Source organism: Phoxinus phoxinus (genome assembly GCF_949152265.1).
Source record: "Phoxinus phoxinus genome assembly, chromosome: 13".
Taxonomy (NCBI): Eukaryota; Metazoa; Chordata; class Actinopteri; order Cypriniformes; family Leuciscidae; genus Phoxinus; species Phoxinus phoxinus.
This window is the reverse complement of record NC_136888.1, coordinates 14,288,507-14,302,631: the sequence shown is the minus strand read 5'-3', so window position 1 is coordinate 14,302,631 and position 14,125 is coordinate 14,288,507. Positions and strand designations below refer to the sequence as shown.

The 14,125-nt window shown below is 38.2% G+C and overlaps 1 protein-coding gene across 10 annotated transcripts in view; it reads left to right on the top strand.

The window, feature by feature from the left end:
- Positions 1-14,125, top strand: part of ppp1r13ba (protein phosphatase 1, regulatory subunit 13Ba) — a 40,560-nt gene that overhangs the window by 11,985 nt on the left and 14,450 nt on the right. For 4 of the 10 annotated variants that reach the window (XM_079632118.1, XM_079632113.1, XM_079632116.1 and 1 more), the window contains exons 2-4: positions 837-984; positions 3,133-3,252; positions 6,079-6,146. In XM_079632118.1, the coding sequence (XP_079488244.1) occupies positions 837-984; positions 3,133-3,252; positions 6,079-6,146 (336 nt within the window). Of the gene's footprint in view, positions 1-836; positions 985-3,132; positions 3,253-5,709; positions 5,883-6,075; positions 6,147-14,125 lie in introns of those variants that run through there. The other 6 variants (XM_079632117.1, XM_079632114.1, XM_079632115.1 and 3 more) reach the window with 3 other exon arrangements.

Sequence of the window (14,125 nt, the reverse complement as noted above, 5' to 3'; positions counted from 1 at the left end):
TCTGTCTGCCTGTCTGTCTGTCTGTCTGCCTCTGTCTGTCTATCTGTCTGTCTGTCTGTCTGTCTGTCTGTCTGTCTGTCTGTCTGTCTGTCTGTCTGTCTGTCTATCGTCTGTCTGTCTGTCTGTCTATCGTCTGTCTGTCTGTCTGTCTGTCTGTCTGTCTAATTCTGTCTGTCTGTCTATCGTCTGTCTAATTCTGTCCGTCTATCGCCTGTCTGTCTGTCTATCGTCTGTCTGTCGTCTGTCTGTCTGTCTATCGTCTGTCTGTCGTCTGTCTGTCTGTCTAATTCTGTTTGTCTATCGTCTGTCTGTCTGTCTGTCTGTCTGTCTAATTCTGTCTGTCTGTCTATCGTCTGTCTAATTCTGTCTGTCTATCGCCTGTCTGTCTGTCTGTCTATCGTCTGTCTGTCGTCTGTCTGTCTGTCTAATTCTGTTTGTCTATCGTCTGTCTGTCTTTCTGTCTGTCTATCGTCTGTCTGTCTGTCTGTCTGTCTGTCTGTCTGTCTACTGGCTGTGTTGTCCTTCCTGAAGAGTCTTATGTTTTGGTATGTGGGAGATAATAGAACAGGCATAATGATAATTGGCAGTGTATAGAATAAACAGGCAATTCCCTTGATTTCAGCTCAAATTTTGAATGTCTTTTATTTAGCTCTCATCCGTCTTTGCAACTGACACTCATTTGATGAGACGGTTGTGGTGCAGACCACTGGGAAAGTTCATGTAAACAGTTTGAGAATAATAGCAAGGCAAGGAAAGATTAAGGAGAAGCCCACACAGTCATAAATGAGAGGCTACGAGTTTACTAAAAGACATATATTATTGTTTCCTCTTTACAGATGATCCTGACTGTATTTCTGAGTGATAATCAACAGTTGCTGACTGAGGTGCCCATTACTCCAGAGACGCTCTGTAAGGATGTGGTGGAGTTCTGTAAGGAGGCTGGGGAGAGCGGCTGCCACCTCGCCGAGGTCTGGAGAGGCAAAGGTACGAGTCTGCAGCACATAAAAGCTTTTTTAAATAAAGGAATATTTGTTTTATTCAGCAAGGATGCATTCAATTGACCAAAAGTGACATAAGACATTTATAATGTTACAAAATTATATTTCTATTTCAAATAAACACTGTTCTTTTGAACTTTGTATTCTTCAAAGAAAAGAGTGAAATAATGTATCACGTTTTCCACATTATTAATACAAATATTAAGCAGCACAACTGTTTTCAATAATATGAAATGTTCCTTGAGCAGCAAATCAGCATTTTAGAATGATTTCTGAAGGATCATGTGACTGAAAACTGAAGTAATGATGCTGAAAATTCAGCTTTGATCACAGGAATTAAAATAAAAAACTGTTATAAGGATATTTCACAGTTTACTGTGTTTTTTTAATCAAATGAATGCAGCCTTGATGAGAATAAGAGTTTTTCAAAAACAAAATCTTACTGACCCCAAAAGTTTGAACAGTGGGGTATTTTACCTCAAATACCAAGTTGAAATATATTCGTCTATGTGGCTTTTGGTTGACTTTAAGTCTTTAGGCAATATAAAACAATCAGCATAAAGTCTGGTCCACTTTTCATATTTTTCTGTCCAAGAACCACTTTAATAATGCAGAAAGAAGTCATCTGGACTGTACTGTTTATAAGTGTTAGCATCTGGCTAAAAAAATTACATTCAAATGCATTAATTCAATCCGAAAAAGTTGAAAGAGAACCGCAACAAACTCCTCTTATGAAGCGCAATGCGTTGTGGCCTATATTAGCTGAAAGAACATATATTAATGCATACTTGGAAAATCCACAGGAATTACTTTACCATCCAGGCACATTCTATTTTCAATTTACATTAATCTCAGGATTTTGGATGGATAATATGCAAATCTGGATACAGCGTTTTTCAACAATGTAATGCTGTAAATTAAATATCGAGTGCCTAGTTCTTTATATTAATTGCTTATTTTTAGAAACATGGTTCAACTTTGTTTCCCTGATTTAAAAAAAAAATCTATGGACCCTGAATCCCATAAAAATGGCTGAAGACCATCCAATCAGATTGGAGCTTGCCATTTTGGACAACTATTTTTGTCTGAACTATGAACTAGTGTTATTTTAGTTTTATTTATATGTTATTATAGCATTTATTAGTATTTTGAGTTAAGTTTCATTTTATATTTAGTTTTAGCAATTTTGTAATGTGCCTTTGTCACCGTTATTAGTTAAAAAAAAAATCTATTTAGCTTTACATGTATGTTTATTTCAGTTTTAGATTTTAGTACTTTAACTTAAACATGTTATGTCAGTTAGTTGCCAAGGCAACATTTATAACTTGTAAACGTTTTTTAAGTTTTAGGTTTTTGGTCTTATACTTTATTTACTTTTGACTTTTCATCTAATATTTGATTTATGCTTTATATGCTTTTATTTTCGTTTATAGAGGGGTCTGTTGGCGTGCCGTCTGAGGCTGAGACTATGTTGATTCAACATTACACAGTACTGTAAAATGATATAGTACTTTTCAAACGTCTCATGTTTTCAACTCTTTTGAAAATCAAGGATTGTTCTACAGTCAGTGGAAACAGACTCATGCCATATGTGCTGCGCAGGTTTTCTACATGCTCTGCTCAATATGGCTGACAGATACAGATGTATTGCTCAGCTCATTTACATCACTAAATAGCACTGAATGGAAACGTTCATGGACCAGATCCCACAGAGAAAAGCAACGCTGTCCGTCACATAACAATGACACCCTTGTCAGAGTTTGTCCTAGACAGTGGGTGGTAGCATGTGGGACAGAACGTCTCAGGGTCTGGGCTGCAGCCTCTAGGTTTGTTTACATGGCTCTTGTGGGCCTGTTATTCCAGTGTCCTACAGATGGCACGCGGCCCGCGCTGTCAAAGACACGAAAGATAGCCTTCAGCAAGGATAGCCAGACCTTTTTCATCTGGACGTGACACCATGCTTTGCTACGGGGCTGTTGTGTAATTTTCCTTTTGAAGTTTTCATACCATGTGGACTAGATTAAAATAGAGATGTATTGTAACAGTTTTGACATTGGCATCCTCTCTGCTAAGTGTAGAGCACAGGGTTTTACAGCCTGCCTGAGACAAAGAGTGTCTGTGTTCTTATTCACAGAGAGAGCGATCCCTTTTGATCAGCTGATGTTCGAGCACCTCCACAAATGGGGTCAGAGGAGACAGGAAGTGAAGTTCTACCTGCGGCACGAGGAGTCTCTCATTGCAAACTTTTCTCAAGGTGCGTAAAAGTGACGCAAGCCTGGCCACGACCACTCATTTTGTTGAGTGCATGGTTTCTATTAGCATTAAAAACTTTGTGGTTTTTAACATGCTTTTATGGTTTCAAAATAAGTCTCTAACTGCACCCACACACCGGACGCGAATAGCGCGTCAGGCGCGAGTGATTTCAATGTTAAGTCAATGCAAAGACGCGTTACACGCACCATTATGCTCACTAAGGTTGCAATTATTTGATCAATATGCAGTAATATTGTGAAATAATATTACTATTTAATATTATTGTTAATTGAATATATTTTAAAATTGATTTTATTCCTGGGATGGTAAAGCTGAATTTTCAGCATCTTTACTCTAGGCTTTAGTGTCACATGATCCTTCAGAAATCATTCTAATATGCTGATTTGATGCTCAAGAAACATTTCTTATTATCAATCTTGAAAACAGTTGTGCTGCTTAATATTTTTGTGGAAATCGTGATGCATTTATTTGAGGATTCTTTGATGAATAAAAGTTCAAAATAACTTTTGTAATGTTATAAATATATTTACTGTCACTTTAAATTATTTAATGTGTCATTGCTGGATACAATTATTCATTTGTTTAAAAAAAATCTTACTGACCCCAAACTTTTAAACAGTAGTTTATACTAATATCAAACTATTATATCATATTATATCAAATATGGTCTAATTGGCTATAATTGTGTCAAGTTTCGCAGCATTATTGATTTCAGGACAGACAAGTTACTTGTTGCCTGGCATAAATATAAGATTTAGCTTTAGAACCAGTTATCAGATACTTGTTAAATTATATTTCTTATCTGTAGCTTAAGCTAAATGTATTTACTCGCTATGTGATCAGTGAATCATTCAATCAATCAAGTTTAGAGGAGCATGTTTGCTTATAACCTATTAAAGTTGCGATAGTCAGTCTTTTCTTCCCTTTTGTGATATATATTGGAGTGAAACGGCTTCTTGAACAAGAACAAATGATTGGATGGTTGGTGGCTTGCTATTGGCTGATCTAATGTGAGCGACAGGTTGTCCCATCCTCACGCCAGTGAACACATCATCAGAGAAGAGAAGAGATGTTGCCGAAAGAGGGAGGGGAAGTTATTTTGATTAAAGATTATGAGATTAGATTACACACGGATAAATAATTTACAATAAATAATGCAATATTCCATTAATTTTTTTTTAATACTTTAATTTTTTTGTCAAATTTGACTTCATGGTGCCTTTAGCTATAAGACATTTATGTTTGTGATGAATAACTTTCTATTAAATCTAGTGTTCAAACTCTGATACTTTCCGTTCTTTTAAGTGAGAGTCCTGTCAGCTATGGGCTTTGCAGAGTTTTGCCTCTGCAGTTATCTGCAGTTACGTAACTAATCCTCTTTGTGTGGAATTGGTCTCCCGCCTTCTTGCGCTCATTTCTGCACCTGAGACGGACCACAGCTCCATCAGACGAGAGACGGCGATGGTCCGGAGCATGCATTACCTTAACAGAGAAATACAGACTTTGAGTTTTAATGTGGGAGAAAGCACCATTATTAATGTTGCTCATACATAGGGTAGTGATTTGAACTAGGGTTGCATGAGATCAAAATAATATGATATTGCAATATTTGGCATTTCTGCAATATGAAAAAATACAGGAATTTTCATCAAATTTCTTGAAGCTCTATTTGGAAATAATTTGGATTGATTTTGTTGGTGTCACAGTGCAGGCAAGGTGACGTCATACACGTGTGTATTACGTGTTCAGTCCATAGTGTTTCTTTATTAAAGTGACATTGCCAACTACTGGCCTGGCATGCATAATACAGTGTTTTTATTCATATTCGCTGATCCTTGTGACGAATGGGATCGTTTTGACAACGTTGTTGTCTGTACTCGAACATTATCAAAAACGCAAAGGAAATACATTTCCATTTTTAGTACATCGTTGTCGTGTGAATGTATACTCTCAAATACTAAACGAGGAACCAAACAGGACTCAATAATTAAACATATTGAAATATTGAACATAATCAATTAACCAATGAGTAGCAATAGAAACCAACTAGCAACTGGAACAAAGGGAACAGGAACTAAACACTGGAAGGAAACATCGGAACCAAAGAAACAACAACATAAGAGTCCACACATAGAACATAACCTTTACAATCTTTGCATCTGCATAGAAAACAGGAAAAACACTCAAAATTATAAAATGGAATTTCATAATTTTTCAGTGCAAACCATCCTTAAGGACTGATTTTTAATTTTTTTTTATAAATGTAGTTCATCGTACCACTACATTCTAAATTAGTCTGTGAGAGCAGAGGGCGGTCAGTGGGATTGTGTACAGACCTATCAGAGGCGGCGCGGTCCAAGAAGGTCTAGGTATTTCCAGAGCCTCTGACAGGATTACACATAATAACACAGCCCTGGATTTAGAGAATTAAGCCTCTGCTTATTTATAGATGGCAGAGCTGAGAGTGCTGGTGAAACAAAGACTCACAAAAGAGAAATGACTGGATTGGTAAACGGTTGTCAAACAACCTACAGTCTCGGCAAAGAGTAATCAGGGTTAATATGCCAGCCAAAATCCCACTGCTGGATTACATGCTCATTAGATGGAAAGGTATCCTTTTCCTTCCTGTTTCAGCCATACGTATGAGCGACGTTTTATTATTTGAATGTTTTGTTGATATAAAAATGCCCCCGGTCCAGTAGCACTGTATATGGTTGACCACAGCTGGGAGTTTTTGCACTCTGCAACCGTTTCGACTTTGTTCAAGTGCACGGGTGATGATGTAATCTTGTTTTATTCCCAGCAGGAAGTCAGACTTCAGATCAGGCCGACAGGAAGAGCAGGGGGAACTCGGACAAGCCCTGCGAGAATGGGGTACGTTCACATTCACGCTGTTCTCAGTCACACGTCCCTTCTGCGCTGTTTAAGGCTCGAAATGAGGGCTACTCACTGATGCTTTACATAATTACGGTGAAACCGTCTAGTCAAAACACAAGTTCGGCACTTAAGTGAGCAATGCTCTCAGTGTGTGTTTCTCTGTGATGTTCATGCTTCAAGCCGTAAAAAACACTCTTTTGATGTAAATCTGCATTAGTTTTTTCTTTTTTTTAGAGTGAAAGAACAGAAAATGTTTTAAAAAGCTAATGGACCTTACGTCTGTTGCCCTTTTTTGAGCAAATTATACACTAATTTGTGCATGTGCTTTCTTCGAACGTGTTGACAAGACAATGAATTTTGGATGCATTATCTATTGTCATATTGTCCTTGATGTTGAAAGCACAGGCATTTCACTGCAAACTGTAATAGACTTTCACCCTTTACATAACATGGGCTCATTATAAAATGTAATTATGGAAAACTTTGAATACTAGTCTTTAATTTACATTCACTCAACGCTAATACGACACTTTCGTATGTTAAGCATGTGTGCGGCCACATCTCAAAGCTCAAAGTTTTCTATCTCTTCAAATTTCACTTGCATAATGTTTTTCGACTAGTATAATTTCAGTTGGACTGAAGACAAAATATTGTTTAATCCAAATGGTTACATTTTTAAATTGCGTGTAAATGTACATTTACAAGTGCGAGAATAATAGCTTGAAGAGCAAGATTTTTAGTAAATGTTGGTCTTTTCCTCACATATGGCTTTAGAACCGTCTTATTTTAGTATTGTTTATATATATTATTATAGTTTTTTATTCATATTTTGAATTGGCTTTTATTTTTCTATTTTCAGTTTTCATAATAATTTACTCAAATTTTATTTGATTCATGTTGTTATGGTATTTGTTATTTGTATTAGTTGTAATATTTCTATATAGTTTTTATTTTATTTTAGTACTTCAACCAGCCTATTTTATTTTATTTCACATTTTCGTTTAAGTTTTTTAATGGTTTCATAATCTGAAACATTTTCAATAGATTCAGGTTTGGTTTCAGTTAAAGTCGTCATGAAATCAAAATCGACCCTATTTACTTTGTTAGCGCACATTACTAGTCTTGTGGTGAACAATTAATCCATGCAAGTTAATACACTGTAAAAAATAGTTTGTCAGGGTTTTATCAAAATCCGAAAATTTGCTTCAGCTCTGAATGGCGTTCCATTTCAAATGAATGGGGTTTGAATATCCTTAACCACTCCCCTTCAACCAATCAGTCTGCTATGAGCGAGGGATGGAGAGGAGATGCGCTAAAATAAAACCCTGTCCTCTATTCAATATTCCGTTTCACTTGGAAAAACATCACAACACTGAAATAAAGTCGGTTGCAACTTCCAGTTCACGGGGACTTTAACAATAACAACACTGCTTCAAAAGATTTGGAACATAGTGTATGAAAGTGTAGGCTAAAGAAAGTTTTCAGTATTGGAACAGTTGAGTAAATTCTGACACAATTTACATTTTTAGGTGAACTGTTCCTTTTAGGAATCAGTTCTGACTGTTGCCATTCAATTGTGGTCCACATGAGAGGCTCCAGTTGGAAGTTAGAAGTTGAAAGCTTCGCAGCAGGGATCTTGTGTGCAATGTGCTGATAAGCTCCAGTCCCACACCACAGTCATTTGCAGCGGATTGGTTCACGTGGCGGACACAGGAAGTGTTCGAGAAACAGAATACATAGGTTTCCCTGTTTCCAAAAGAGCACTCGACTACATAACGCTACCAAGTTTCCGTTTGCTTGCCATTCGACTCCATATGTCTGTCTTTGATACTGATAATGCTTTTAAAAAAGAGGTGTTCTTTTTTTCCGAGCTTAAATACGCATTCCTCTGTAAGTATCCATGTCAGTATTTTAAAGAGGCCATATTATGCCCTTAAAGTCTTGATTTAGTTTTTCGGGGTTTACTAGAATAGGTTTTCCCGCTTGAATGTTTAAAAAAACGCATTACTTTTCATATATTTTTTTAATCGTTGCCGCACCTCTCTTCCCTGTCTCTCTGCAATGCTTTAGTTCCGGTCTCTATGAAGTCCCACCTTCCAAAAAGTGCAATGTGCTCTGATTGGTCAGCTGGACCCAGTGAGTTGTGATTGGTCAACTGCTTTGAGCGTGTTTTAGAAATGTCACGCCCTTTCCATAACCACGACTTTACACTAACACCTAGATATGGCGACAATACAACTCAACCATGCCTCAAACCTTTTTTCTTTTCGTATGCCTTAAGCGAATATTGTGATGTGTACGTTCAAGAAAAAGCGACTACAATCGAAGCGTTTCAGGAAGTTCCGAAACAGTGCTTACTGATATAGACATTAAAGGCCCTTGCACACTGAGTGCGAAATTCGTATCCGAAATTTTCGCACGTTAAAAAATAAATACCTCACGTTATGTCAATCACACTTGCACACTGCCTCCGAAACTTTCGTCCGTCATAAAAAAAATTGTAACAGGTTCGATTTTCTGCGTTTTTTTGCATCCGTAACAAGCAGTTTGAATGGTGCTTTGACAATTCAGAGCCACCGAATCACGAATACGAAAAAAACGCATACGAAAATTTCGGACTCAGTGTGCAAGGACCTTAACTCCTTTTGGAGTGAACTTTGTGCTTGTAACTTTACAGACATTTTTCATGCTCAAATAGCATCATTACACACTAAAGAAAATGTAAAAATGCATGATAGTTCCTTTTTAAGAAAAAGGAAATTGATGTAGCCTATGTATAAATGATTGCTTAACATTCCACAAGGTTGTAATCATAAAACGCTTAAAGGCGCACAGCTATTGAACAGGTGGTCATTGGGAGCTTCCCAGCATCACCGGTTATGTTATAAATGAGTGACACACTCACTGCGGCATCCTGATATGCGTCCCTCCCCGCGTCCCATAATGCAGCTGTTATTAGAGATAATCCAGGCAGCGGGGCTTCTCTTTCAGGCAGTATCATATGATGATATTTGAATTACATCCGGCCAATAAACTTTAGGACTTCTGAACTCCTGCGCTGGCCTGATTGTATATTCTTACTCTAAAACTGTCAGCGTAATATGCAAGTCTGCTCCACTTTAAACCAGGTCAAAGGGCCAGAAGGCAAAATATATAGCTGCATGTTCAGCACACCAAAAATCTCTCCCTCCTCTTGATAATACAGGCGAGCAGCTGAGAATGACTGTGTACATTGTACATTTGACAGTCATGTATTATCTTGATATAGTCTGATGCTGTTTCTTTCAGGGCTTATTCAGGATGTCTCAGGTCATTATGCACATGTCAACAGCATGTAAACCACATATTTGGCATTGCTTGCATCTATTTGCAGAGAGCTGTACACAACCGTTCAAATGTTTGGGATTGGTATGATTTTTAATGTTTTTTTTTCCAGGATTCTTTGATGTATATAATTTTTTATGCTTTTTAATTTTAGATAACCCATCCGCGAATGGCATCTAACAACGAAACGAACTGTGGTTGGTCTCTTTTTCATTTACTTGAAGTTAATCTCTGACTGACTAAGTGGGCGATTCTTGGCCAGAATAAGCTGCAATCTGGACAAGACATTTATGCTGTTAGTTAAAAGTCTGGCTATGCAGGAATAGAAAGAGATCTTTCATCAAGCACGTTGTTGGTTATCAGGCTTGGTTTTAAGCTTTGTCTCTGAGCTCACAGACCTTGCCCCACTCTGATATCACTAGCATTGACCTTCACTCGCTCCTTTTCTGCCTCTAGATGCTCCTGTAACGTTCCCTGTGATGGTGCCATTTCGGTCGCGCTGTGCTTCCTGCACCCGGCAGATAAAACTTTATTAGATAATCAAAATTCACCGTAAAATGCGATTAGGAGTTCTGCGGGAATGCAAATGCTTCGTCCGTAGAGATGAATGCTTAGCCTTTGAAAGTTCCCAAAGATCTGTGCCTGTTGTCCCTAAGGGTGCTCTGCATAGTCATGAAAGAGCAATGTGTTTCTGCCTAAACGCAGAAGAAAAAATAAATTGCATTTGAGGACAGCATTATGAGCATGTTCTAAGGGTGTTCTCACACTTGGCAGGTTTGGACTCTGGTGTGATTGCTCTTAGTGCGATTCATTTCAATTAAGTGTGAATGCTCCCATCCGAACACTGGTGTGCTGCAAACAAGTGAACCGAGACCCTGAAGCGAATCAGGATTAAGGGTGTGTTCACACTTGTAGTCTGGTTCTCTTTTGGTCCGAACCAAAAAGATAGGCTATATTAGTCCTGCTTATCTTGGCGTTCACAGCACACTGTCAATTTTAAGACTGAACCTAAAGATACAAAACAAATTAGGCTTTTATGACGTATATTTTGCGACGGAACTTGTCGAACATCCAAAACAATGCTGTGTGCTTGGCTAAATGCAGAATATGTGCATACATATGGTGGTATATGAATATGATGACGCCGATAACTCGTGATGAGCTTATAAAATGTGTAAAGGAGTCAAAACAGTGGCAGGAATCCCTCCGTCACACACACACAAACAGATCCGCTGCAAGGAGACACAGTTTTGATACCTGTACCAAACTGTGAAGAGCAACGTAGCTCCTATGAAGTGAAAAAAACAGGTATGCTTGAACATTCTTGTCCTTTCGCATCTTGTGACATCATGTCCTGTTTTTGGTTCGTTTAGATGTCTTTGGTCCGTGTTGCATTGATATTTCAGTCAAACTACACCAGAGATTGTTTGGAAGAGGACTGAGACTCATCTTTTCAGGGGTCTCGGTCTCGGTCCCCTTGTTTGATGCGCGCCAGGGTTCAGTTGGAAGCGTTCACACTTATTCAAATTAACCGCACTAACAGAGCAATAGTACCAGGGTTTGTTTTAATCGAACCAAACATGTGTGAACACACCCTAAATGTACATTTTTTGGGGGGCCCATAAAGAAAACTAAGAGAACCGTACTACAAGTGTGTGAACAACCTAATTTTCATTTGGTGCTTGTCATGTAGCTATGGACCTAGATTTTACATTGTTTGAACTGAAATCGTATAAATTTGAACAGAAAGTCCTCATATTTAAGTTAATTTATGTAATTATGCACAGTTATATGCTTTGTTGCATTTTATGCTTTGCATTTTAAAATGACAGCTTTCCATGATCCTATATCAGAGCAGACCTGCAACCCAATTTTTGTCATAACCCGCCCGTTGATACAACCACTTATTTAGTGGACACTTTTATCTAGAACAAATCACAGTGCATTAACTGTAGGAACAATCCCACTGCTGAAACCTTAGATGCTTTGTTCAGAACAATTATTATGCATCTTATGGATTGCACATTTTTGTCCGGTTGTTCTCTCCCAAACGTCTGTTTTGGCTGAACAAAATCATTGCTCTAAAGAACATGGCTGATGCATATTGTTCTGTGTGTACGCTGAAGTTGAGAGCACAGATTTTGGCCTGTGGCACTAACTGTGTTTTTCAGCATATGGACATATGAAGGTCAGTCATGACGAGTGACCGTGGTCAGTAAGAGCTATTAAAATACTGAGGGAGCTAAATGGCTTGCTCAGCGTTATTATAGCACTTATCGACTGTGCCCATTTATGTCCAAGATACCTCATCCTACTGGCACAAAAATGTCTTGTTAAATTGCTCGTCGCTGTTGGAATACTAATATGGATTTGCCACATTGCCCACATCATCACATCCTGCCGAAAAACATGCAGTTTTAGAATGTTGCATTTTAACTCATTGTTGCTTTCCTATTGAGATATGCCAGCATTTTAATTTTAATGACAAAAACTTTATTACAAAATATGCACCTTTATGATATGTATGCATGACATTATATTGGATGTGTACCATGGTATTTTTTGAAATGACAGTATAGTGCACCTCTTTGGAGGAGTAAAATGTAGCATGCAATGTTCTATGGTAATTTATGTAAGATAAATTGACGTTTTTGTTAAATATCCATTTCATCAGCGTCCTCTTGTGCACTGTAATGCATGGCGTATTTTAAACACACATGCCTGCTGTAAAGTTGTGTCGCAAAGCTGCAAACATTATTGTCAGGTTCTCTGGAGAGTCACGCATCTGGGAGTGAGTGAGTGCGGGGCAGCTGTGGCGCAGCACGGGCAGTCTGACAGCGGCGCTCCGGGGAGAGGAGGGGTCTCTCTGCGTGTGTGTGTGTGTGTGTGTGTGCGTGCGTGCGTGCGCTGACTGATGTCCGATTCGCGAACGAATCTTTTTTTTTTTATCCGCTTGACTCGGATCATTTGAGCCGAATCACATTGCTGTGGTAAATTACTTGTACATTAAATGATTGGTGGTAGAAAATTGAAGTAGGCTAGGCCTAGATGCCATGTTGAAATCATAATCTTAGGCCTACAATGTATTTTTTCAAGTTGCATTGATTAGTTCAGAATTTAATTGAATCATTTATGCGGTTCGCTTGAAGTTAATCAGAATTCTCCTCGTTAAATGATTATTTATTTATTTTGCTTTTTTTAATATGTGCAACATAAAAAAATAAATATATTTTTTTTAACAGTGACAGTTGGTTTTTACCCCAACTTAATCATCACCCCATTACACCGCCAGCATAGTGCAGTATCTCTTAGTTTAAGTCTAGCCAATCTGCCTGGAGTGGAGTCCACTCCAGCATCAGGACCATTTTTAAGAGTTGCACGGAAACAAATAAAAAGAAGTTTAAAGTCTTATTTGGAGGTATTTCCAAAAGTCAGTGTTTGATAGTTTGTAATGAGACCACATGTTTCTCAGCTGTAAGTGTGATGTATCGTTTAAATGAATCGCTTAGACCGGGTTTGTGAATTTGTTCAACCGATTCTTTGAAAAGATCCGACTCAAAAGAACAATTCATTCAGGAATCAGACATCACCACTGCAGTCTACTCCGGGCAGGAGAAACACGCACACACATTAAGAGCAAGAGAAGTGCTTGCACGTCAAAATTGAGCCTGAGGGGGGAAAAAAAACTTACGCAGTCATCACAGATTCACGTTAACATTTTACAAAGGTCACGCCTTTCTTTCCAACATATTAGTGTTTAATGTACTGTAATTGCTCGTCAGAGTCACGAGACTAACTATGTATAGTAAGCAAAAACACGCAAAGTCAGTCGCGCGGAGTGGGGATGACAGCCTGACTCATCGCTAATGTGCTGGATGACTTCACTCCTGCTTTTTGGAGAGAGGATTGCGGCTGTGTTAGTGTGACTCTGGGGTCTCATAACGAGCACAACACCGCAGATACTACAGCTGCACTGCATCCGTCCACACAGTGCCGATGCTTTTCTCGGAAACGCGCACCTGACTGCTAGAAATGGAGTGGAACCACGTCGAGACTGTGCAGGAATTCACTGCTGAAGGACAATGCAGCAAAATTAAGGTCCGATCATGCAGAATAACCTGGGACTCTCACCAGGTAATTTCCGCGCCCCCTTTTTTTAAGTGTGTTCTTAAGATTTGGTCTGTGTAGCATTGATCTGGGAAGCACAGAACTGGTTTACTCAAATTTTCAGACCGTTAGTTTGTTGGAAGAAGGATTGACCAGTTGTGACAAGTGTCAAAGTGTTGGATAATACTTTGCTGTAGTTATATTCGAGCTTATCGATCACAGTATAAGGGAAGGGATGCTCTCACCTTCTTACCTGACGTAGGCTAATAATAGGGTATTATTTGACATGACATTTCAGACAGTGAGTGGCGAAATGCTTTCTACAAGCTACTTTAGGCATTTTTCGGCATTTTTCTAATATGTATAATTATTATAAATGCAGTTTTTGTGATCTCATATTAGTGGAGTGACTAAATTGAACGATTTCTGTAAGCTTCAAAAAGGTAAAAATTGAACAAAAAAGCAAAACAAAAAAAATTAAAATATAGCCTATGTCTTATACATATATATAAAAAACCCTACTAAAATCTTGATGTTGGGAAAAA